The 27,308-nt window shown below is 39.1% G+C and overlaps 2 protein-coding genes across 10 annotated transcripts; one reads left to right on the top strand and one right to left on the bottom strand.

Annotated features, from left to right (window-relative positions):
- NPY5R (neuropeptide Y receptor Y5) lies at positions 1-5,637 on the bottom strand. The gene is made up of 2 exons (XM_059174426.1): positions 5,482-5,637; positions 1-1,740 (listed from the first exon to the last, which is right to left on the bottom strand). The coding sequence occupies exon 2, from the start codon at positions 1,729-1,731 to the stop codon at positions 391-393; it is 1,341 nt and encodes a 446-aa protein (XP_059030409.1). The 5' UTR covers positions 1,732-1,740; positions 5,482-5,637; the 3' UTR covers positions 1-390.
- On the top strand, positions 4,778-27,308 carry NPY1R (neuropeptide Y receptor Y1). Of its 9 annotated transcripts, XM_059174497.1 has the most exons (6): positions 16,218-16,572; positions 16,762-16,869; positions 17,042-17,598; positions 18,038-18,248; positions 24,599-25,446; positions 25,555-27,308. In XM_059174497.1, the coding sequence occupies exons 5-6, from the start codon at positions 24,751-24,753 to the stop codon at positions 26,005-26,007; spliced, it is 1,149 nt and encodes a 382-aa protein (XP_059030480.1). In that variant the 5' UTR covers positions 16,218-16,572; positions 16,762-16,869; positions 17,042-17,598; positions 18,038-18,248; positions 24,599-24,750; the 3' UTR covers positions 26,008-27,308. The 9 variants fall into 9 exon arrangements, with proteins under 9 accessions (XP_059030470.1, XP_059030480.1, XP_059030449.1 ...); XM_059174466.1 differs by lacking the exon at positions 17,042-17,598; XM_059174458.1 differs by lacking the exon at positions 17,042-17,598 and having other exon boundaries at positions 16,218-16,582.

Raw genomic sequence — 27,308 nt, 5'->3', positions numbered from 1 at the left:
TCTAAAATTAAATGAGTCTAAGGAAAAATATTTTTATTATAATTTTGAACCAAAAATACAGAGTTGGTTAGATACAACTTTTATTTTAAACAAAAGTTACAATTCATTTGTTTACAAGACAAGATGAAATGAACGTTAATACAATTACTTCTTACAGTGAAATTATAGATCGCATTGACACCAACTTTATACAACTAAATGAATTCATCATATTATATATAACACATTAAAGTTATTTTCCACATATTATGAACTGACATTCAACTCCAGAACTCTGTTACATAAATTCAACTTCATGTTACTAAAATTTATTTAATTTACATACAGAGTTATTGTGAATATGTTTTAGACGGTCTCAACATTTATTCTTTCCTTGGTAAACATTCAGAATTATGACAAATGAAGACACTGTATCAGGGAAATCAAATCAGCTTTGATCCCATTATTAAGAAAGCCATACAGAATAGGATTAAGGCAACAGGACATCATGCCTAACAAATGACAAATGCAATACACCAACTTGAAATGCCTGTTTGAAATAAGGTTATCATTAAAATCAGTTACCACATGGAAAAGGTGTAGTGGCATCCAGCTAACGGCAAACACTAGTATCAGTATGGTCAGTCTATAGAAAACACTTCGAGATCTCTTTTTGATTCTCATGATAGAACGGTTTACTCTCATTTCATGAACATCTGAGTTTTCTTCAGGTTTCATCTCAAAGCAGGTGGGGACCCTTGGTATGAATTTACTGGATGAAGAGGGCTGACTTTTTACAGAACCAAAGTTTTCTGGAAGCATTCTTGAGTGGTTCTCTTGAGGAGGTCTTGCTGGAGCAGGTAACACACAGGCTGTCTTCTTGCTGTATCTTCTTCTGTGTTTTCTGATGAATGAATAGCTCCATTTATGGCTGCTGGCAATTTTCACCTGAGGCCCACTCTTTTTGAATGGATGAAGAGTTAGGTTGATCATCTCATTTTCTTCTAGTTTGTTTTCTTTGTTGGACAACCCACAGCTTATACTCCTGCAGACACTGGTGTGACTTACAGTGAGACATACCAAGGGAAGAATATACTGCACTAGCAATAAAGAGATAGTAAAAGCAATTCTGTATGAATCAGATGGCCACGACTCAACACATAAATATCTGCTGCTCAGCAATGCTGAACCAAACGTTTCCTGAAGTTCCACCAGACTGTGGAACACTGGAAGGGGAGAACAAATTGCAAAACCTAGTGTCCAGACGGTAGCAATCAGGAAGTAGCCATGATTTGCTGTTAAATTATTAGATATAGGGTGTTTTATCATGTGATACCTGACAATGGCAATTGATATCAGAATTAAAGTTGAGACCAGAACGGACACGCATTGTAGAAAAGGCATAATATGACACATGACTTTGCCAAACATCCACTGATCCAGCAGGACAGAGGTTAGTGTGAAAGGGGAGCAAAACAGCACAACCAAAATATCAGAGAAGGCCAAGTTTCCTATGAGGAAGTTGACCGTCGTCTTCTGATTACGCTTTCTCATGAGAGCCATTAAAATAAGAAGATTGCCCATAAAACCAAGAAGACTTACAAACGTATAAAGTCCAATCAGAAAATACTGCAAGTCATCCACACTGCTTTTATAGTCATCCCAGACGGGGAAATCAGAATTCCGAGTGGCAGCAGTATTGTTCTCGGTGGCAGGGGTCTTGTTATAAAACTCCTGGAGTTCTAAATCCATATTATAGCTCTGCTTGGAATAAAAAGACATTAGTTATCAACTTTTAAAAAATTACATGACTACTATACATTAATCCACTGAGAGGGAAATGAAATTTTAAAATCTGTTCCCATACTTTATTAATCTCCTAAACAAAGTTTCCTGAGGTCTTTAATTGGTTCCAAGTGCAGGGCAAATATCAGCCAATAACAATTACAGTAAATCTAAGTCTATCGTCATTTCTATGGTGTGTTACCTTGTGTTTAAATAGCAGATCATGTTTTTTAGATTTACGTAGATATAATGAAAGGGAAGGAAAATGCAAATGCATATAAAAACTTCAAGATATCCAATTTACAATAGCTCATTACTATGGTGTGGTCGTATACTCTTACCTTAAACATTCATTTGTTTCCAACTTCAAGCAAGGTCAAACTTAAAAGCCACCTGTCCTGAAGTATTCCTTGATCTACTCAATTGGCTGTGGGTCTCCTCTTTGGAATGCCCACATTGATCTGTTTACAGCTCTCTGGTGCTATATGTGACAATTTGCTTTGCAATGCAATTAAAAAACATAGCAGCCTACATTATCTATTAATAAACAATGGAAAAGCAGAAAACTGCCTTTTACTCATTGTGGTATCTACCACAATACATGACCCAGTAACTCCACCATTGTAGGTGCTAAATAAATATTTATGGAAAAATAAAAAATTCAAACAAATGTCTAGTACCCTAAATATTATCTAATTTATGTGTATTCCAATGAAGCTTCTCAAGTGTAGCTTCTCAAATGTAGAAACACTATCCAGGAGTTAGTCTATAGTACAGGCGCTTACTAAGTGTTTATCAAGCTGTACTATTGACTATGTGTGCACAATACTCAATGGCAAAGTCATTCCCTGATCAATTCTTAGTCCTTTGAGATGTGCCAGATTATCACAGTTAGGATAGCCACTGACCTGTTAGTGTTTTTAAAAAGAAAATTTACCTGTTTATTTTTTAATTTAAAAATTGAAAATAACTTTCAGCTTTAGAAAGATTGAATAAATTCATATCATCTAAGGAAAATTTAGATCTTGAAGTTAAATGTAGAAATAATACTAATATCATACCCCATAAAAAGTTTTTTCTTATGTTTTTCCCTCTCCTCATGCTCATTCACTCATCTAGCATTCTTTTTATTCATTTTATTTTGGTGTGATTGCAGTCAACCTTGTGCTGCTTTCCCTGGAGCCCCAGGCCATCCATCCCACCTCCACACAACCACACACACACACCTAATAACATGCTCTACCCTAAATGAGCATTTTGTGAATCTTTGCTCCAGTGACTTCTTACAACTGGAGATACTGCAAATGGGGCCAGGGGGAAGGAAGGGAATGCTAAGCTGTTTCTTTAACTTGCCATCTTGTAGTATGGAGGCCAAAGGCAGGATACCCAACATGGGCCACACAATGGCAGATAGATTATTTTGAGCTGAAAATAATCAAGACCCAAAAGACTCAGGTAGAAACTCTGACCTCCCCACCAACTGCCTAAAAAAATTTGGATAGAGGACCTGCACCCGGAAAAGAGCTATTTATAGAGATTCCTTTTTGCCTAAGAAACATATGTGCACAACAGGGCAACCTTCATTTTCCAAACATCTCCTCTCACCTTCCTGCCAATGGCTTTTCTCCCTTTCCCCTCTCCTTAGTTCAGGATGACATATATACCTCATTTTGCCTGTCTTTGGAATTTCCATGTCTGTGCAGATTCCCTGTAGGCAGGAAACTAAATTTGATTTTCTTCTGTTAATCTGTCTCATGGAAATTTAGTTCTTAGTCCAACTAGAAGAACTTTGGACAAAGAAAAATTTCTTCCTCCCTGACAATAGCCAGGGGATAATTCAAACAGTAGAAATTATTTGTCTAATAAGATTTGTCTTTTTTTTTTTAAATTGAAAATCAATGGTAGAGAAAATGAAAGAAAAAAAAAAACCACACACACACACAAAGGATTTCTTTTCTTAAATTTACTCCTTCACTTCTCTGAAAAGAACTATAAGCAAACCTATAGTGGAAATGTAGATCTGTTTAATAATTATCTACTTTTCAGCAAGTGTTATAATGAACACTGTACAATTTATAAAAACATAGATACTTTATACATAATAAGAGTAATGCAATATGTGCGCTTTTAAAATCTCAGAGTGCTAGAAAAATTATGAAATGTAACCAGAAAGTTTTAGAAATGAAATATTATTTTCGAAGTAATTCAATATTGACTGTGTGAAACCTTTGTTGTGTTTGCTTAGACATTTTCTTTTGTATCTAGTTTTAGCTCCCACCATCAGAATTCCCAGGCTGCAACATCAAACTTAATTCTCAGAGTAAAAAGTGAAAAGTTCTTTGTCAAAATGTGGTGACTTTTAGAAAGCAATGTCTTTGTAGACTTGTGCACTTTTCTGATATCATAATTTTCATATAAAAATTGATCTATAGCTGACACCAAGATGAATGAAATCTTCCGAATAGACTTTAGGTATGTTAAGTAGATAGTTCTTAAAGAGAAAATAGGAGGAACTGCTGGGAACTCAAAGGATACTGAAAGACACCTACTAGATTTAAATAAGGTTCCTTTGTTAGGATAATTCCCTGTCTTCTGATAAGGCACATCTTTTCACAAAGGATGACAGTCACACACAAAAGAATAAAATATATGTTTTTTCCCCCCTTCTAGCAATGATAAAATATCAGCTATTGCCTATTTTGCTATGATCCTGGAACAATGGCGAGATTCCATATTCTCAGATATTCCCATGATTTTATTTTTAAAGCTAGAATCTGGCAAAATTTGAGTTGGAAAGATAAATACAGCTTTGCTCAGCTGACAAACACGCAGGCTCGCACCACGCTTTCCTAATTCTAACAGCAGAGTTTCTTTTCCCTTGAGAAATCTGAAATGTAAAATTGCATTCCGGCTCAAAATTCTGCTGAGAGCCTCAGGCTATTCCAAGGTCTCTGGCAAAGTCTTTCGACTTTGATCCAACACGATGGTTAAGTTCCTTTAAAAGATAAACTGAAGGTCTGTGAACTTGGGGATAAAAAATTCCTTGTTTCTGGAATTCAAGGTGTGTACATGTATGGTATTGCTCGCATTTGTCCTATGAGGCCACCTTGCAAACAGGAACGCAAATCCAGGCGCGCAGCTGCCCCCAGGTCTGCGGCCAGCTGCGGGACTGCGCGGCAGGTGGACTGACCGAGGGGCGCCCGGTGGACTGCGCCCCAGGACCGCGCCAGAGCTCGGCTACGGCTGTGCACCAGCTGAACACCCTGTGGGCTGCGGTCCCCCTGCCTCGGATTCCGCCGGGCTGCACTCGCGGCTCGCCCCCAAGGGAAGCGCTAGGTCCCTGCAGAACCCCCTCCCGCTAGCTCCCGATCCAGCCCCAGAGAGGATTCCAGACACTCCTCCTGGATTCGGCCAGCGTCTGCCCCACCCCGGGTGAGTAGTTGCCCCGAACCAAAGAATTCCGCTTGGTCCCTTCCCCCTTTCCCTTGACGCCTACAATTGCCTGTTCCTCCATCCCAAACCCCCACTTTTCCATTCGCTTTGCCTTTGGCTTCCCCACTAGCCCTCTGGGGAGCCCAGACTACACCCGGGACCCGGGACGGGTGCGACTCCCCGGCCCCGCACCGACTCCTGCCCGAGCCAGGAACGGCCTCGGCCCCTCCCTGCAGGCCCACCCCCGCGCCGAAGGGAGCGGTGGGGAGAGGCTGAACCCGGTACCTCGGGGCGCCCGGGCCGGTGCTGGTGCCTCCGCTCCCGGGAACGCGGTCGCTTCTGCGCCGGGGCGGCGGCGACTGCAGGGGGAGCACCTGGAGGTGGCGGTGGGGATGTGGTGGGGGTAGGGAGGAAGGAGCGGGGAGCAGCGGGGGTTTTAGAGGCGCCTCGGGAACACGTGACTGTTCCCGGGGACCCCGGAGACCCTGCTCTAGGGCGCCTGCTCCGCGACAGCCTCTCCCCAAGCCCGGGTTCGGGGCATCCCAGCCCCTATCTTGCTGTCTGGGGCCCCAGGGAGAAGCTGCAGGCCCTCGAGATGACACCCCGTCACTCTGGCCTCTGGTTCTCGGCCGAGGCCAAGTTAACTTGCCGAGCAGGAAGATTTTTGCCGGTTCTGTCCCAGCCTGGTGAAGTGAACTCGGAGGAGTCTTGAGCTGATGTGGAAATGAGCGCTGGGGTACCTCTAAGAGCTTCGGCTCCATGAGAAAAAGCTTCAAGGCCCAGGTTTTCTCTTTGTTCGAAAAAAATAAAAACCAAAACCAAAACAGAATGCTGCTCTTTTTGCACCTTTTTGGAATGAAGAGGGGAGAAGTCTAGGCAGGGAGGCTGATCTGAAGGGGCAGGAGACACAACGGGGTCAGAATAGGAAAAAGGGTTTATTCCCATTCCTAAGGAGAGGTAGTTGTGGGCGTGGGCAAGCGGCGTGGAACTGGGGAGTAAGGCTGAAACGGAATCCACGTTTCACAGGACTGTTGGGTAACATAAAGAAGATGGACAGAGCTGGATTGGGGTGGGGGAGAGGTAAAAAGAGTGGTCATAGGTTTTTGTTGTTGTTGTTTGTTGTTGTTTTTAAAACAGCAACCAAAACACACTACAAAATTTGGTCCTCTGTTTCTCCTCAACGTGATTTCCATCCCCATTGTTTCCAAATCTTTATTGCAGGTTTGCCTTATTTTTGTTAGTCATTCGTTGGCAGGGATTTTAGGCTTCTTTGTATTCTCAGTGTATCTGTGTGTGTGTGTGTGTGTGTTTGTAGGAGGCAGGGAATGCGGAGAGACACTGGAGAGATTGGAAAGAGGTCCATATGTTCTTGAACATGGCCTTGCAGATGAAAGATTGTATTTCTTGTATATAACAAAACTGAAAAATGACCATGTGACAATCATAGGATCAAGGATTTGGTGATGAGTGTAATCCCATAGGACTGGTACTCTAAACTGGGGAGGACTGTATCCCTTGGTAGCAATGCAACTTGTAAATCTAGTTTCTGGGGGCAGCAAACCCTACCTGTTTCCCCAGAAGTGGACAAAAATTCTTGTGCCTCTTCTCTCCTGTATTTTAATATTCAGTACTCGAGGAATCTATATAGACGTCATTGTATTGGCAAGAGCTCTTAAATACCTCAAGTAAATCCAGTACCTATTTCATTATTTTCTGTCTTGTTTCTGGAATACTAGTACATTATCCCCCAAAAGCTGGACAAAATAGGCAGTCTGAACAGGCCCACTGGATTCTGTAGTTGGTGAGCTAAGGGATTATATGTGAAGAAGGGATGACTGGTAAGAAAACAAAGTTTGGTTCTTAGACTTTCTTAACTCCAACATCAATACGGTCAATCAAATACACATTGTCACAAAAATTTCTATTCTTCCATCCCTTGCATGGTTATAATACATACTTACTTCAAATATGCTTTGTTGTTAAAACAACTTCCAAATAAATCCCTTTGTGACTATCTTCCAAAATACTAACCTATGCTACAAGCTTTTGTATGTTAAAAATACAAGATGGATTTTTTTTCTTTTCCACAAATTTGTTATTTCTTTTAATAATCTCAACCCTTAAATTTAAGTAGCTGTTGCTATTATTGAGTATTAAAAATAAAAGGCCAACATGTCATTGAGATAAAGATTCCAATTAACCCACCTTTTTCTTCCACTGCACATACAAGCATGGAAGCCTCAAAAAGCTTTCTTTAAATACACATTCAATATATGTAGAGTAAACAAATTATTTAAAAAAATCCTTCTTTTGAAGATTTGGTGAACTTGAAAATTCCAACAATATGCTACATCAGAAGATATGAAGATCTGTGTGCTTTTATCTTCAAATTTCCCAGGAGGGATTCAAGACTAATCATCATCACTCTTTGTAGAAGATAATAAGTAATTTTCGTATTTTATGGAGTAAATTCAAGCAGGTAGAGTACTACCTCTGGGAACACAAATAGTAATGTCCACCTCTGCTCTATGTATTTTTTCCTACTCACTACTTATAAAATGCACATTTGGGAAATTAAGCTGGATTTTATGTGTGCTACAAAATTAAACCGGCTATTTTCCAGTTTTCATTGTTCTTCATCAGTTATGAAAGAAAGCATTTCTATAAAGGTGAAAGTTAAAACCTCTTGGGGCTCTTACAACAAATTATTGAATAATAAAACACTCTCCAAACGATGCCTGGGGTAACATTTCTCTGAGGAACCTGTCTATGGTTCTTGTCAAAATTATTGCTGCATTTTAATAACAGCTACCATTTGCAAAAAACAGTTACTAAAGTGCACTGACATAATCTCAGACAACATGTGATCTTTGTATATTAGTTATCAGAATAGTGGTGATTACAAAAAGTTGAAAAATAGTATTATTTTATTTGATGCATTTTTTTTCTGTGAAAACTTTAGTTATTCATTAAGAGTAAACATTTCTTTTCCACTGTTTCTATCATGGTAAGTTTAATCCTTAATTCTTAAAAGACATGCAAAGGGCCATTTCCACATGTTATGAAAATATTTTTATGATGTGCATCACTGCTTTGATTTCTTTGGAATTGTAACAGTTTGTCATATGATCAATATTTAGGACTCAAAACAAGGAACTAACATAATTATGAAATACGTGCAGTTTTTTAAGGAACAAAGGCAATTGAAAAAAAAAGTTAACCTAATGTTTTGGGTGCATAGAGACATTTTCCCAGAAAATTCAATGATAATTTTGAGGTCCTAAGAGGGCAGGATAAACATAATGATAAGCATTTTGATAAGCATTTTGCTACTTAAGCAATACTATATCTTTCCTTTTGATTCCCTAACAATTAAATCATTAAATATAAAGCAGTGACTGATCTTCAGACAGAATGTACAGTTCTTTTTTTAAAAATAAATTTTCCATGTTAAAAAATACATACACACATATATATGCGTGTGTGTGTATATGTATGTATATACACACAATCACATACCACAGATGTATTTGTGTAATGGACACCTGTCAGAACACCTGGATTTCATCCAGGTTTTACTCCAATTTAATGGACAAATTAATTTAGACAAAACACTTTGACCTTTGTAATTTTCACTTCCTTTGTAAAATAAAATGTTCTAACTAGTAGATATATAAAGTCCTTTAAGCTCTGACTACATATGACTTTATTCCATTAACAAGCATGCATTATAGATATATGTGTAGAAAGAGAAACTTTTTGGATCTTTAGGAAAATTTGATGATCATAGAAATGGTTGCTATCCATATTCAAAAAAAAAAAAAAAAAGGAATACTGTTGATAGCTTTCCATTATTACTGGCACATTCTCTTCCCTGTATGTCTTACATACCAACAAATGATTCTTTATCTTATTATATTATTAAAAATTCAGCACAAAACATATAAAAGAAGAGAACATAGATTCCTTCAGAAGCATAATATTTCTATCAAATATTTCTATCAAATAAATCCATATATAGACCACATATTCTTCCCTGTTGTAAATCCAAACAAAAAATGATGATGTTGAAAAGTATCCCCCAATATGCTTTTTAAAAAATAAATTTTCATTTCTTAGCTAAGTTTTCATTGTTAGTATTTTAAATCTACTTATAAGTCTAAATATAGCCTCACTATATTTAAGTGGAAATGAAAGAGAACTAGTTTATTTGTTTTGGGTATGTTGGTTTGTTTTGAATAGTCTTTAAAAAGAATGTTTAGAGAACAGTTCAAATTATAAGCCCAGAATAAAAAGTTGATGTTGTTAAATGATATGCTCTTCCACAAGGTATCTGTTACCATATTCTTACTCTTATCCTGTTAATGGGTAATTCCGCTTTTAAAAGCATATTATTCAGCAGGTAGAAAAACTCATAAGACACTTTTCTGCTGGACAATATGTGCATTTTTTAAAGATTTTTATTTATTTATTTGAGAGAGAATGAAAGCGAGAGAGATCACAGAGGGAGAGGGAGAGGGAGAAGCAGATTTCCCCCTGAGCAGAGAGCCAGATGCAGGGCTTGATCCCAGAACCCATGACCTGAGGTGAAGGCAGTCACTTAACCAACTGAGCCACCCAGGTACTCCTGCATTTTTAAAGCCAGTAGAATTCATCTTTCAAGTTTATACTTAATAAGAAAAGCAGAATTAACACATAAAGGAAATTTTTAAAATGAGAAGAATCGTCAAGAGAAGTATATAGTAAGCATATATATGTATAAAATATATGTAGAATTTACATTTACATTATATATATACTATATAATATATAATGTGTGTGTATAAAAGAGCAGTAATTCATCATAAATAAAATGCCCAAGGTAGTTTTAAATGTTTCAGATGAACAAATGGGCTTGATTTGTGATGTTCATAATTTATGTTATCCTACATTATTCTTTGTTCTTCCATGAACTTTTTTACTATCTTGTGATTTACCAGACAGAATTTTAGGCTGTAAGTTTAGAGAGGTGAAAAGAGTAGTCACTGCCTTCCAGAGATCACAGCGTGGGTCTGTGCAAATAAACAATTCATTACATCTGATGTACTAAATTCTACGTTAGAAATAAACTTAGAGTACTGCAGGCATATGAATAAGGCACATTCAGCCTATGGGGTATTTGGGGATATGGAGAGAAATGAAATAGGGCTTTGTAGTCGAGAAGCTTTTGAATTGAAGTTTGAGGAACTGGTGAGAGTTAAATCCCCAGATGGCAGGGATGGACAAGTAAAAGGTGGAGAAATAGCGTGAAGGTGAGAGAGGAAGTTAACAGTCAGAGAAGTGCAAATAGTGTGATGTGACTGAGTGTGTGGGAAGTGGTGGAGGGTGATACTGAAAATATTGGTTAAAAGGACATTGCACTTGAAGGGTCTGGAGAGCAATTAGACTGTTTAAACTGAGGAGGGATGTAACTGGACCATTGTGAAAACCACTGAGGCAGAAAGACCCTTTTGCAAAGAAATAAGTAGAGCTTGATGGTGTGAAGGAACACATTGGAGAGATGTTTAAGAGAAAAATCAATGGGAATGTGTGAGCAGTTGAATTTGAGAGTGTGAGAGAGAAACGTGGCACAGTTCTTAGATTCTGGTTTGAAGGATGGAGATGATGACAAGACTGAGATTCCTGTCCACTGGAAAGCACATTTGCCAAGGAAACCTGAAAGGTATCTGTCCTTTAGATGGAGATGTGTAGAATTGTGAGCCTACAGACAGGTAATTGGTGACAGAGGGTATGATTATGCATTAAGGTTAAAAAAAAAGAGAGAGAGAAGATTAAGAATGAGGTCTGTCATAAATTTGGGGATTTCAGGTCAATCAGGGAAAAGATAGGCAGTAACACACAAGCTTTTTGGGGGTGGTCTTGGACAGAGTTGCTTGACAGGGGAAGTTTCTCCAGACAAGAGATCTTCCAAAGACAACAGCTTGGGGCTACCATCCAGAAGGGAGATAGGACAGGGGGTTCTGGGGGAGAAGGGGAAAATAGAGAGTGAGTTCACTTGCCTAGGTGATATCACTCAGTAACAAAGTGGGGAGACTTGGTTCAGAGAGCGCCAAAGCTCGGCAACAATTTGCTGTCTTTTATGGCAACAGGATTTGTCTTATCTCTGATTAACAGATGATGGGTGCAGTTTCTCAGGGTATGAAAAGTAGATGTGCTCTAACTGGTTAAAGCGTATTTGTTTAGCTTACATTTAAAGCAATTAGATGTGTGGGAATTTGAGTTTGGTGCTGTCTGGCTTTGGGCTATTAATCCAAGCCTGCTGTGCAAAGAAGAAAACAATATGGGGGCCATTTTAGGCAAATACACCGGTGCTATTTCAGGCCTGTTTATATAGCAGGATCCTAAGGAGGGAAACACCTAAGAAATAGAGGGAGACAGCAGAACCTAGGAGAGAAAACTAAGGAACATCTAATAAGGAACAAGGAAAGCCTGAAGTGTGGAGTTTATGAAGTCAAAGGAAAAGAAAATTCCAAGAGCAGAGGATGGTCAAGAGAGTCAAACACAACATAAAGAATAAATATAATAATGTCTGAATCGTTTCCACTGGCTTTGATCATTGGTGTCATAGCAGGGGTGGTTTCAGGTGGGCCATATTTGAGGAGCAAAGACGGGGATAGTAAATGTTTGTTTTTGAAGAAGTTACCAGGAAAGAGAAGGCAGCTACAGAAACTATGACATGGGTGAGGAAGATACAATGAAGAAAGAGGAATTTTATTTTTATTTTCATTTTAGTGTTTCACCAAGAAAACTGAATTGTTAAATAAACTGGTGTTATATTATTTTGTAACAAACCTCCCAAATTTAATTGAATAAAACAACAACTCACTCATGAATTTTATGTTCATGGATTGAGTGGGAGAGCACAGTGGTGGTGGCTTGTCTCTGTCACATGGTGTTTGGGGTGTCAGCTGAGAAAACTCTGGGCTAGACTGACTCAAAGCCTGGGGGTTGAAACAGCTGGGACAGAGCAGTCACTGCTGAAACGAGGGATAGAGAAGTGAGGGAGTAAGTGCTCTATGGCTTTTACTTAACTCAGAAGGAAGGAGGAGTCTGTTGAAACTGAGGGTATGAAATAGGAGGCTGGGAGAGAAGGGGGACAATTCGAAGAATCTTCTAAAAGGAAAGAAATAGGAAGTCACTCAAGCCCAAGAATTTCTGGGTAATATTTAAGGCTCCCCTAAGGTTGTTTTGTTTTGTTTTGTTTTAAGACTTTGTTTATTTATTTGTCAGAGGGAGAGAACGCAAGTAGGGGGAGTAGCAGAAGGAGAGGGAGAAGCAGACTCCCCACCAAACAGGGAACCTGATGCAGAAGTCCTTCCCAGGACCCTGGGATCCTGGCCTGAGCCAAAGGTAGACAATGGGTTGAACCACTCAGGTGTCTCTCAGCTACAGTTTTGAATAATCTGTGCAGTTCAGTGATTTCTATCTTTATGCTATGCTACTAGAGGGTAGTAGTCAAGCAATTTCCTGGGTGCTGAAGAGTCCGATTATACCCCAGCCATCTTTGGATATTTATCCTCTTTCTAGATTTCTGTTTATCTGGGGAAAGAAAAGCAATGTCTAGACTTTAAACAAAGGAATGAAGAAGGGAAACTTACCTAAGCAAAGTGACACCTAGGAACATTTCATACCACCTTTGTCCAGTTTGTAATGTTTATGTGGACATAGGAGTCTTTTTTTAGTTTTTCCTTTGGGAAAAATTGCACTATCTCAGGGATGTGACATAGATTTACATTACAGAGCCAAGTCTGGTCTAATGATATTGGCTGCTTGTATGGTTGTGTTGTGTTGTGTTGTGTTGTGTTGTGTTGTGAAAGGATCTAATACTAAGGATGAGATTTTGGGGTGGAGGTGGTGTGAGGTGGAAGTGGAGCCAGATGAGCTGTCAGAGATATTTGTCATAGATGATGGCAGGTCTGGAGGGGGCATTCACACCTGCCCTTCTCACCAGCTGTTCCACTCCACACCTTTGAGTATGGAGATGTGAAGGGAATAGTAATAATTATCATCAAAAGCAATAGTAGTAACATTCACAAAGCTCTGTTCATTATACCATGTAATAAATACACGATGTGACACTTTTGTAAAATAGCATTACACTTTTGTTGACTGTCTAAAGGGTGTCAGACAAGGTGGGATCTGCAGGAGAATGTTTGGATATTTACTAAATAATTTGAAGACCCTAGTCCTCTAGAGTCTTATTCTCACAGTTTTAAAACAAATGCTCTGAATTTGTAGTCTATGTAATGAAATGAGAACTTTCTTGAAGTGCATTCTCATTTCAAATCAAGAACAAATCCATAAATACTACTTAGTTTCTCTACACAAAGAAGGTAATTGAATTGCTTGCCTACCTACGTGTATACTAACATTTTAACTAAATTGTTACTTCTTTCTGCAAGTTAATTCTTAAAAGACAATTGAATTAAGTGATTGTATTGACCATTTGATTATATTAAGCAATTTAGTCAAAACTCTTTACCTCCTGTATTTCATTGGTTCGAAGATGAGGAATTTAAAAAATATTTTAGTACTCTTAACTTTGAGATTCATTTACAATTGGTTATGTGTCATTGCTTTACTGGAAGCATTTTCTTTCTTCTTCAGTGGTCCATAAAATAATGTTGCAATCTATATTTTGTGACATCACTGATTCAAATAAATGCAATAGGTAATTACAGAAAGAAGGAAAAACTGGCACCTAATTAATGCATAGAATATGAACTGATTCATGGTTCATATTAAGTTTTACCCCAATGGAATTTTTTCCTTCAGTGGCATCCACTTTATAGTTTTCATATGTAGTGTAAATGTCTATCAAGATTTTTCTGAGTCATAATTTATGATAACTTTCCTGTATCGAGCCTAATAGCATTTTAGAATCTTTAACCCTTGCAGCAGAAATTTATCAGGAGACCAAAAAAGAAGGTACAATGGATAAATTCCATCAGCAGATATAGTGATACACTTTTATCTATGCAGTCATTGAATCATTCTATTTAAAGGGCCAGACCATGTTTTAGATGATAAAACTAAGGTTTATAGAGATTTAATGAGCAGGGCCTTCTGTTTAAATGATAGAAAAAAAACTTGCCCAAGAGCACATGAGAACAGGTCATTAGTTTAATTCTCCTAGTCATGGCTTATAGGCCAGATGGCAATGAAATTTCAGAAAGAAATACATGAAATGGAAAAAAGTTCTCTCTCCCTAACAAAGATGAGGTTTTATCTAGCTTGAATCCCAGATAAGAATGCAACTGGCTGTTCATTAAACAGTAGAAAAAGAACTTATCTTTATTTCACACATATATTCTCTTTAGTATATCTTTTGAGGAATTCAGATTATTCTTTAACACATGTCTTCTGAGGAACTCAGATTACTTTATATCAAACCTTCCATAAGATTACATTATAAGAGGATCTTATGGTGTATTTGGTTATTATATATGCTGAATTTTTTTTATTTTACAATTTAAAAAATTTTATTTATGTTTTACACCATGGGACAGTTCTTAATAAATGATATTTCTTGAGAATTATACAATTTGTTGCTGTTGTTGAACATTTTGAAACTTCTTTTTGTACCACAAAATTTGACATAGAAAAGTCTTTGAGACCAATGATCTTTCAAAGATTGGTATTTGATATTTAATATTTCAAGGATGCAACTTTATAAATTTGCCTTATGGGTGACAATTTGTAACAATTCAGTTAATAAAATGGTAAACTACATGAGCCACAGTAGTTTAAACATTATTATAGACATGCCTTTATTAACATTCTTGGAAAATACAGAAAAGAAAGTGTCTAATGAGTCCAGATTACATATTCAACTCCAAAATATTTGCTGACATAGTAAAAATGCTACATAAAAATGTATTCCTCAAAGAAGATTAGATAACTTAATTTGTAATTCTTACAGTAGACTGAGAACAGTCAATTTGATAATCAGAACCTTGGGGCAAACTTCTCAGAATGTGACTTGAGGGAATGGAGTAGACAGAAGGCAACAAGAAATCTAAAGAGTTATTGCTCTTTAAAAAACTGAGGTTCCTAAGTTAGGCTTTATATTTTTGTCCTTGGTTAAAAAAAAGAAGAATAAGAAAGAAAAGAACTTAAAAAGAAAATATATATGCCATTTTACTGTTTAACCAGTAGTAGGATTTTGTAAAATGTATGCTTACATCTATTATTGTAGTTTATTACATGAGCATGATATTTTAATTCTTTCCCTTTTCAAGTGTATAAAAATATTTCTAATAACAAATAATTTAGAAAGATTTCCTGGGGGAAAAAACCCAGAAATGTTTACATCACTATATAAATAAACCAGCTATGACTTATACTGAACTTTAAGTGTTTATTTTGCCTAATAGCCAGAGAAAGAAAACATCTTTTAACAGTGTAAAGTTCAGGTCATTCCATTTTTCTTGAAATTTTGTTTTGTCTTAGTTTGAAGACAGAATGCAATCATAGTTGTTGTGCGCATCCTAGGCAGTGTTGTTTATCTTTATTAGGAACACTTTTTATTTTCTGGCAGCTTGATTTGGAAGAAGTTGTATTCATCCTCACCAGTAAACAATTATTGTGTGCATGTGTTTGCGAAATACACAACTTTGGTTTTTCAAAGTGGAACACAACTATGCAAAACATCTAAGATCAGTGTATCAGTAATTATCCAGAATCCCCCGGCACCATGATGGGTTTGCCACTGTCAAGGTCCTCTTGTGTACATGCCATTCTTTCCTTCATAACGTTCAGTACAGCAGTAGACTAAGCTCCGAGGCAATGGCATTGACTCTTTTTGACCAGTAGGGAAATGTTCTGTTCATCGTGCTCCCCTAAAGAATGCAGCTAGGCACTGGGAACAAACCTGACGGCATTTTCTCAGTGGAAAGAAAGGACTGCAGGGTCAGGCTGTCTCCTCCGAGATTTGCTACTTTATTATTATTATTATTATTATTATTATTATTTTAAAATAAAGGTCGTCTCTTTGTTCGCTTTTAAAACGGGGAAAAATCTTCTCGGCACTGGTGTGCGAAATATACAAACGTCACAAAAGAAAGGGAGAAACCTATTAGTGGCATTGTTGCGGTGACTTCCACGCTTCCTTTTCTCCCAAATACCAATGCCTTTCATTCTTGAGTTCGGCGGCCGCTCCCGCTTTTCGGCCGGTTACAACTTCGGCCACAAGATGGCACTGACCTGCAAACAAAGGGACACACCGCGGCTCCGACTTCGGAAGAGCCTCCGAACGCCGTCTCGCCTTCCCGGGAGTCGAGGAGTGCGCGGACGAGGGCTTACTTTGCTCTGCTCCGTGCGTCTGTGTCGAACAACGTGCGGATAGGTTTGATTGCTCTTCTTTCCAGAATTCCTAGGCAACGCGCCCCAGAGGTGGACGTCCAAGCCGGGGTGGCTGCGGGGGGGAGCATCGGGCGCTACTCGCGGGGCGCCGTCACGTGATCCGGGGATGAGGTGGAGTTCGGCTTTAAGGGGGCGTCTCTTCCTATCTTCATCAATCTTTAGGATTTGAGCAGGAGAAATACCAGCGGATCTTTTCTCCCCTCTCTGCGCCCTTCCGTTACCGTTCTTCCCGCTTTCATAAACGGGCGGAAAAGACGAATCCAACGGAGGGTAAGTTTCAAGTTTACACGTTTTAAGGGACTTTTGGAGAAATCTCTCATTGATGGCGTGAAGGATGAGAGAGGGGAAAAAAAAAAAAAAAAAAAAAGTACGAGTGCCCGAAATTGACTCTGGGAAACTGAGGTGGGGCGCGGCCGGCCTTTCCCTTGGGCTCTCGGTGCAGGCAGGTCGCAAGGTGTTGCAGAGGATCGGACCGCGCCGGGACTGCTGCCCGCGGATGCGGGCAGACGTTAGGAACCGGGAGTTGGCGGCATCCGCACACCTTGCTTCCCCAAGGCTTCTGCACCGGGGTACAAGTTCTCCCCACTTGGGGTTCTCCTAAGACCGTCTTCCCCTGACCTCTCTTATCTTTGGCGTTTTTCTGGAGCCGGCTGCCCAGTCGAGGATCGGGTCGCTGGGATGGTCTGGGGAATGGGGGCGGGGGGTTGGCCGGCGGTCCCCCTTGGTCCCCCTCGCGCCGCACGTGTTCCGCAGGGAGCTGGCGAAGGCGCGGGCTTGCCTGGGGGGCCTCGGACCTGAGCGCAGGCACGGTCCCCCCGCCCCCCCGGACACTTGTGGGTTCCGCGCATCTGGCCAGGAAAGGAGCCCCTCTCCCTCGGTGCTGACCCGTCCAGTCTGTGCGCCCTGGTAGTACACCCTGAGCCGTATTCTTTCAATCACTGAACTCTTCAGCTGCTTTTAGAACAGCGATGACGGAACCTGGCAAGATGAGGAGATCGGGTATGGACGGGAGGTACAGGTGGTTTAAGAGTGCTCCGCTGGTCTCCAGGTAGACTGCAGCGGCGAATGTTTTAAGAACTGATGTTAGTCACAGAGAACTGTATTTGGACTCTGCCCCTTTTTAAATTTTTTTTATTGGTTTGGATGCCTTTGTTTGCCAGTCTCATCATCATAGGTAGAGATGTTCCTTGATACATGGGTGGCAAACGGGTGTTCGTGAAGGCGTGGGGGGTGGGGAGGGCGGGAAGGTTAAGGATGAGGAAAATTTGGGGCAATTTACCTAGTTACACAATATGAAAAAGGTGGGCATGGAATTTTGATTGAACCATGCCGTTTCTTTCTCTGCCAACTGCTGGAGCACAGAAAAACCTAGGGGAAGGCAGAGAGGGAGTGTGTTTTGACATTTATTTTCACTTTTTCTCCCCCCCCCCCACCCCAGAGTGCTCAGATTTGTCATGCCCACCTGGATCCTGTGCAAAAGCCTAACTCACTAGGTGACACGCAGGCGGGGGGGCGTTCAGAGCCTGCCTGTCTCTACCTGCACAGAAACGTAGAAGCAGTATCTGGCAGTCCCAAGACTCTAGAATGCTTCTCTGGTGAAGAAGAGAGCAGAAAGCTATCCAGCCCAGCTGCCCACCTATGTCTAAAGCGTGAGTGCTTTTCGGGGGGTGACTACCGCATTCTGAGTCTTCCCTTATCATTTTAAGGCAGCTGTCGTTGAACCAGGGGAGGAAGAAACAGGATTACGTAATCACACAGACAAATTAGCAGTAACTTTGGGAGGCTGTGTGTAACAAGCCTGGCATTTCTTTTCCAAAACAAGTAAGGTGAACAGACAGTTCTGAGGTATGAAAAAATGTATCTGCTGTAGACTACGACCAGCAAGTTGTATTTTCAGGTAGTGACAGCACTAAGAAAGGCAAGCAGTGAAAGGCCAGCATTGTCGTTGGAAAGGAGAAGGAAATTTCCCTTTGAAAGGGGACCACGTTTCCAACTATTGATGCATGTAGTATCTCTATTGTCTCTAATTGCTCATAACAGCTATACTGAGATTTAACAGGCTTTAATTTTTGCAGTGTCTGTAGTTGTGTATCTTATTATAAATATCGGGATGGTAACTATCAAATTATTTTCCTTTTCAAAGATAATGTATATAAATTCCTTTCAGTATTATTCTCTGACAACTATTCTTTCTTGAAGTTATACTAAGGTAGGCTGAAAATACACATTTTATCCAATGCAGAATTGTTTTATCAAACTAGAATGACTATCATATATGCACTTAGAAAAGGAAGCTTTGCAAATACTTTAAAAAAAATTAGTTTACATTTTCTGTATAGCTAACTTAACGTCTACTTAGTAGAAAGACTACTGTTCCTTACCAGAGCATGTCCATCAAATATAATTTCATTAAAAAAAATATAATTTCAAAGGTGTCAGAGTTGAATTTCAGTATTCACCTAAGACCATAAGAAACTGCCTTTGTAGCCCACACAATGTATTATGTGTTGGATTTTGTCAAAATAAGTCAGTGGGTTTAAAATTTCTATTTTTCTTCCTTTCCACGGTAAACACTTTAGTCCGTGCCTCCGTTATCTCTAATCTGGATTTTTGTATTAGCCTCTTAATGAATCTCTCTCCTTCTTCTCTTTCCTATCTTAAGTCTGTTGAAAACAGCAAATAGAGTAACATTTAAAACAAGCCATATAACTTCACGCCTTTACCAAAGACTCTCCAGTGATTCCTCATCTTTCCCAAGAAAAAGTCAAACTGTCCCGTGGAATAAGTCCTTAATGTAATCTGTTCCTCTTCAGTTTACCCTTTCTAATTAACTTTCTACTAGTCTCTCCCTTATTTATGGCACTTCCCATTGCTTTTTAGCGTACCAGGAACACTCCAGCCTTAAGGATTTTATGTTTGTTCTTTTCACATGGGATGCAGTCCCTGACATATCCCATACATGGCTTCCTCACTTACCACTTTCAAGTCTTAGTTCATATGCCATCTTTTCAGACAAGCAGAGGCCTTCCTTACCACCCAGTAACAAAGTGTAACTTCCAACAACCCCAGTTCCCCTTCGTTGCTTTTCTGTGTAATACTTACCATCTGCCATACTTTCCCCTGTACCAATTTATTTTTTCTTGGCTTTCTTTGCCCACAAGACTAGAAACTCAAAAGACAAGGTCACTGTTGTCTCCACTAAAACCATGCCTGACACAAACTAAGTGTTCAATAAATATTTACTGGATGAATGAATTTTCTTTCAGAAACAATTCCTTTTTTATAAACATGGAAATGGAGGGGCGCCTGGGTGGCTCAGTGGGTTAAGCCGCTGCCTTCGGCTCAGGTCATGTTCTCAGGGTCCTGGGATCAAGTCCCGCATCGGGCTCTCTGCTCAGCAGGGAGCCTGCTTCCTTCTCTCTCTCTCTCTGCCTACCTCTCCGTCTACTTGTGATTTCTCTCTGTCAAATAAATAAATAAAATCTTTAAAAAAAACAAACAAACATGGAAATGGAACATTTCCCCTTATATACCTGACCTAATATAGTGAGTATTGTAATTAGTATCCATCAGCCATGTAAAAGGACTATGACAGAATTCAGTTATTGATGTTAGGATTAATTCACACAAGAATGTACTATTCCAGCCGTGAGCCTACAATGTCAGTCAACAGATTTTTGTTCTAAATCTAGTATTTGGAAGGTGCTATGAGGTATATACACTACGTGCCTTAAAAAGATTATAGCGTAAGTGGGAGGAGCCAGTTAAGGATTCAGGGGCACTAAATGGTGCTTTGAAAGATGGGTAGCATTTGAATTGGTGATGAGACAGAGTACCCAGCAAGAGCAATGGCAGAGACAGAGATGAATACAGAAGCTAAAACAGGCTAGGGGGCACTTGGTGTACTGTGAAGACACTGACCTACTTGGAACAGAGCATTCACCATGGCTCTTGCGGCAGGAAGTGAAAGGCAAAGGGAAGCAAAATGTAGAGGTCTTCAAGTGTTAGGCTGAGGAATGCACTCATAATGTCTTTTTCCAGGATACTTATTTCTCTGGTGTGTGTAGTGACAGGGAGCCATGAGAAGTTGTGGGATAAAGAGGATGCACTTTCCAATCAAGCTAGTTTTACTTTAAATAATGAAGAGAAACTCACAATTAACTAATAAGTCATGTTGAATAACTTGGCAGCAACAGGAATATGAGGTATGATGGGAAAATTTTCTTGAATTCTTCAGTGAGGAATTTGTAAAGAAATGTTAGATTATTACTTACTTCTTCAGGGTTCGTTCTCAGACACTAAGAAGAAGATTATTCTCTCTGCCTTTAGCATTTTTTTAAAGATTTTATTAATTTATTTGACACAGAAATTGAGATCACAAACAGGGGGAGTAGAAGAGGGAAAAGCAGACTCTCTGCGAGCTGGGAGCCTATGTGGGATTCAATCCCTGAACCCTGGGGTCATGACCTGAGCTGAAGGCAGATGCTTAACGACTGAGCCAACCATGTACCCCATGCCTTTGGCATTCTTGAGAGATAAAGGGTGATGGCTGCATGAGTTCAGGAGCCATTATGCATTGGTTGTTGCACAGAGGAAGGGGGAGCCATACTTCTAAAAACATTTACACTGTATGGTAACTAACATAACATAATTACAAAAAAAAAAAAAAAAAAAGAAAAGAAAGGAAAAACAAACAAAAAGTTTACACTTGAAATCATTCCTAGTCTTAATTCTTCCATTATCACTAAATGTTAGAAACCTTTATTTTTTTAAATGTATTTTTTTTAAGATTTTATTTATTTATTTGACAGACCGAGATCACAAGTAGGCAGAGAGGCAGGCAGAGAGAGAGAGAGAGAGAGGAGGAAGCAGGCTCCCTGCTGAGCAGAGAGCCCTATGGGGGGCTCCATCCCAGGACGCTGGGATCATGACCCAAGCCTAAGGTAGAAGCTTTAACCCATTGAGCCACCCAGGTGCCCAGAAAACTTTATTTTTATTCTTCAGTTTTCTAAAGTCAAGTTGTGATTTTATAATAAAAAACACCTCATATTCTAGAAAGCGAAAACACTCAAGGAAAATTTCATTAGATGTGCCTCTTAAAAAGCAAATGTTCACTAAATTTCTTATCTCCTTTGAACTGGAAGTAAATCTGCATGATTTTCTTTATTCTCACATAGAAAAAGAAATAAATGCAATTCCCTTTCTTAACACAGGCACAATGGCCTGTTAATTAACATAAGAAACCCTGAATCGCATATATTTATTTAGCAAACTAGAGGAAATCAGATTTTTTTAAAAGGAGCTTTTCATCTCTAAAACCACTGTCTGTAATTTCTCTTGTTGGTTAGAAAAGAGTCTTTGTGTCACAAAATGCTGTGAAAGATCAAAATTACCCCAAACGTGTAGGTCCCTGCCTTGTATCAGTATACAGTCTAGTGGGGAGGGAGGATATTTACATGTATAAAACCTTAAAAATCCTTTGAAAACTGCTGATGTATTAAAATCCTAGAACCTTAAAGTTAGAAGGAATTTCAGTTACAGTCATTTAAATCTCCCATACAATGTAAGAGCTCCCCAAAAGTCTTTCATACAGTAGCTGCAAACTCTTGTGTATGGAGCATCCCAGAGTTTTGCAGGCAGTTGATTTTCTTTCATTAAACTTTTGTTCCTCATAATGATGTGAAATTTGTTTTGTTTTATTTTTATTTTTTTTAAAGGCTTTATTTATTTATTTGACAGAGAGAGAGAGACAGAGATCACAAGCAGGCAGAGAGGCAGGCAGAGGCAGAGAGAGAAGCAGGCTCCCCGCTGAGCAAGGAGCCCGATACGGGGCTCGATCCCAGGACCCTGATCATGACCTGAGCTGAAGGCAGCGGCTTAACCCACTGAGCCACCCAGGTGCCCCTGTTTTGTTTTATTTTTAATACACACTGTGTTATACTTTCCCTGGTCCTATTTCTTACTTGTATAGTTAGGAATGATATTTTAAGCCCAGTTCCCCAGGGTACATGCTACCCATTCAAATATGAGAAGACGTCTATACCGTTCCTGGTCTTTTCTGGATTAAACATCTTCTGTCCCTTCCACAGTCCTTCATATGACAAAGGGTTTTTTTGTTTTGTTTTCCAATTTATTTTACTTCTTTTCAGTGTTCTAGCATTCATTGTTTATGCACCACACCCAGTGCTCCATGCAATACGTGCCCTTCTTAATACCCACCACCGGGCTCACCCAACCTCCCACTCCCCTCCTCTCCAAAACCCAAAGTTTGTTTCTCAGAATCCACAGTCTCTCATGGTTTGTCTCCCCCTCCAATTTCCCCCAACTCATGTCTCTGCTCCATCTCCCAATGTCTTCTGTGTTATTCCTTATGCTCCACAAGTAAGTGAAATTATATGATAATGGACTCTCTCTCCTTGACTTATTTCAAGCATAATCCCCTCCAGTCTCGTCCATGTTGATACAGAAGTTGGGTATTCATCCTTTCTGATGGACTACTCCATTGTATATATGGACCATATCTTTTTTTTTTTTTTTTTTTTAAGATTTTATTTATTATTTATTTGACAGAGAGAGAGATCACAAGTAGGCAGAGAGGCAGGCAGAGACAGAGAGGAGAAAGCAGGATCCCCGCTGAGCAGAGAGCCCGACGCGGGACTCGATCCCAGGACCGTGAGATCATGACCTGAGCCGAAGGCAGCAGCCCAACCCACTGAGCCACCCAGGCGCCCTTTTTTAAGATTTTTTAAAAATTTATTTATTTGACAGACAGAGATCACACATAGGCAGAGAGAGAGAGGAAGGGAAGGTGTCTCCCTGTGAGGCAGAGAGCCTGATGCAGGGCTCGATCCCAGGACCCTGGGATCATGACCTGAGCCGAAGGCAGAGGCTTTAACCCACTGAGCCACCCAGGTGCCCCCGGACCAAATCTTTATCTATTCATCCGTTGAAGGGCATCTTGGTTCTCTCCGCAGTTAGGCGACTGTGGCCATTGCTACTATGAACATTGGGGTACAGATGGCCCTTCTTTTCACTACATCTGTATCTTTGGGGTAAATACCCAGTGGTGCAATTGCAGGGTCATAGGGAAGCTCTATTTTTAATTTCTTAAGGGATCTCCACACTGTTTTCCAAAGGGTGGAAACTTGCATTCCCACCAATGGTGTAAGAGGGTTCTCCTTTCTCCACATCCTCTCCAACACATGTTATTTACTGTCTTGTTAATTTTGGCCATTCTAACTGGTGTAAGGTGGTATCTCAATGTGGTTTTGATTTGAATCTCCCTGTTGGCTAATTATGATGAACATTTTTTCATGTGTCTGTTAGCCATTTGTATTTCTTCTTTGGAGAAGTGTCTGTTCATGTCTTCTGCCCATTTTTTGACATGATTATCTGTTTTGTGTGTGTTGAGTTTGAGGAGTTCTTTATAGATCTTGGATATCAGCCCTTTGGAGTAACAAAGGTTTCTGATATTTCACTGTATTGATGATCCCCTTTTGCATATACTTGTGCTACATAATGTCTGCCTTAAAGAGCAGGTCACTATATGGTTGAGTTTTTAGTACAACTTAATGAATTAGTTCATTTCTATAGTAGGAAGAATAAGGGAAATTTGTATTATTGTTTTTTCTTTATTTCATAGCTTATGTGTTAATCTGTGCATTATTTTTTTCCATAATCATATTTTTATAATGTTTAGGAATCTGTAACATTGGTTTCTATAAAACTTTTGGGGGTAAGATTTACATACACCTTACTAATTTACAGACTACTACATTTTGCTGAATCAAAATGTAGTAATTGCAAGTCCAATTAAAAATATTATAATTGTTTTTCTAAAAATGTTTGCACGGTCTCTGCTGTTTTAAAAAGATGTTTATACAGATTACATTTGTTTATTTATTTCAATGTCTTCACTTAAAACAGTACTATGAGTCAGAATTTATACTGACTTCTCTGAATAAAATTAGTAATGCCATTGGTCATTTTCTCTTTACAGATTGTTCAGTTCAAGGGAATGAAGAATTCAGAATTATTTTGAGAAATGGATTCCAATATGGAGAATTAAGAAAAAGCTGAACATTTGATCTGCTTTGAAGAAACATATTTTCCATTTGTCTAGCGTAATCTATAACAACCAAACCAATCAAAATGAATTCAACATTATTTTCCCAGGTTGAAAATCATTCAATCTTCTGTAATTTTTCAGAGAATTCCCAGTTTTTGGCTTTTGAAAGCGATGATTGTCATCTGCCCTTGGCCATGATATTTACATTAGCTCTCGCTTACGGAGCTGTAATTATTCTTGGGGTCTCCGGAAATCTGGCCTTAATTATAATCATCTTGAAACAAAAGGAGATGAGAAATGTTACCAATATCCTGATTGTGAACCTTTCCTTCTCAGACTTGCTTGTTGCCATCATGTGTCTCCCTTTCACATTTGTCTACACCTTAATGGACCACTGGGTTTTTGGTGAGGCAATGTGCAAGTTGAATCCTTTTGTGCAATGTGTTTCAATCACCGTGTCCATTTTCTCTCTGGTTCTCATTGCTGTGGAGCGCCATCAGCTGATAATCAACCCACGAGGGTGGAGACCCAGTAACAGACATGCTTATGTAGGTATTGCTGTCATTTGGGTCCTTGCTGTGGTTTCTTCTCTACCTTTCCTCATCTATCAAGTATTGACAGATGAGCCGTTCCAGAATGTAACACTTGACGCATTCAAGGACAAATACGTGTGCTTTGATAAGTTTCCATCGGACTCCCATAGGTTATCTTATACAACTCTCCTCTTGATGCTGCAGTATTTTGGCCCACTCTGTTTTATATTTATTTGCTACTTCAAGGTAAGAAAACGTTTTCCCCTACCACTTCCATTTTAACCTTCTTTCCACAGAATTCCACATTAAATTCGTGGTTCTATTTGAACTTTTTTCTTTCCCCCCTCTCTGTAGATATATATACGCTTAAAAAGGAGAAACAACATGATGGACAAGATGAGAGACAATAAATACAGGTCCAGTGAAACCAAAAGAATCAACATCATGCTGTTGTCCATCGTAGTAGCATTTGCAGTCTGCTGGCTACCCCTTACCATCTTTAACACTGTGTTTGATTGGAATCATCAGATCATTGCTACCTGCAACCACAATCTGTTATTCCTGCTGTGCCACCTTACAGCAATGATTTCTACTTGTGTCAACCCCATATTTTATGGATTTCTGAACAAAAATTTCCAGAGAGACTTGCAGTTCTTCTTTAACTTTTGTGATTTCCGGTCTCGGGATGATGATTATGAGACAATAGCCATGTCTACCATGCACACAGATGTTTCTAAGACTTCTTTGAAACAAGCAAGCCCAGTCGCATTTAAGAAAATCAACACTGATGATAATGAAAAAATCTGAAACTCCTGTAGAATATGGTCCCAAATGACATCTGTCTAAAAACAAGCACAACCTGTAACATCTTTTCATTACCTGTTCCCCCAGGGAATGAGGTTATAATCATTTAAGAAAGACCAAGATTTGCTTGTCTTGCTTTTTAATGCTTTTATTGTAGCTGTCATAATTACACTGGGACAAAATGTATGGGCTTTGGAATCTTCTGGCAATAGTTTTGACCAGACATCCTTGAAGTGCTTTTTGTAAACTTCTGCATATAATACAAAAACTTTTATATTCAATTTGTTGGAATGAAGTTTCTTTAAATTATTACTATTGACTGACTTTAGAAGCACTGCATCTGAGACTCATTAGGTCAGGCCATCCTGTGTTGATTAGATTAGACGGTCATTGGACTGGGCAATCTTGATGTAATGATAGACATATTTCAGTCTGTTACAGAGGTGATAGCATGCAAGAGCAGCATTTGAGATGTGGAGTTAAGCCTACCCGTCTTGCAGACCTACAGTCTGAAGTCACTGAGTTGTTTGCTTTTTTTTTTTTTTTTGCTGTAAGACCGGATTTAATTTGCTCCTGATTATCACTTGAGATAAAAATGCATTAAAAAAATACTTATCAGCTGTGAATATCATGGGGAATTGGGCCACCCACAAGAATTAAGTGGGAAAGCAATTCTCTAACTTCAAAACTATTTTGGTACCTGACAACCAAAGGATTTCAGAGTAATTAATTTAACAAGAAAATTAGTATTGCAGCATATATTTGAATTGTATTCCTCAGAATTGTTCGTCATGAGGTTTTCATTCTTCACAGACTGTTCAGTGTTTGTCAAGCATAAATCTATATGTGACTCAAAAGACATTTCCAGCTTACAATACATAAAAACACAAAGTGTATTTTCCATACATCAGTGCCTACAAAGTAACACATTTATAACTTTTTCAATGTCCATTCTTCAAAAAAGGACACCAAAGTATGCTGTTAAAAGAATGTTCACTCTGGCTAGCAGGGCTAAATACCTGAAAACTGAGAACACTTCATATAACCCATATTAACCTGTATAAACTGTGTGCCTTGTGGAGTCATAAATAATGTACTTTATAAACTACTAAGTGGCTGTGTCATGTTAATATATTTAATTTTATGTATTGTATATCATGATTGAGCCTCAGAATCATTTGGAGCAAAGATATTTTAAGGAACAAGATACAACTTCAGTGTATTATAAAAGTATTAAATGTGTTTGATTTTAGAAAGACAGACATTTTCTTTATTAAAATTGTTTTTGCTTTTTCTGACTAGTT

Source organism: Mustela lutreola, chromosome 1 (genome assembly GCF_030435805.1).
Source record: "Mustela lutreola isolate mMusLut2 chromosome 1, mMusLut2.pri, whole genome shotgun sequence".
NCBI classification, from domain to species: domain Eukaryota; kingdom Metazoa; phylum Chordata; class Mammalia; order Carnivora; family Mustelidae; genus Mustela; species Mustela lutreola.
The sequence above is the reverse complement of the archived record's forward strand: the minus strand, read 5'-3'. Positions and strand labels throughout refer to the sequence as shown.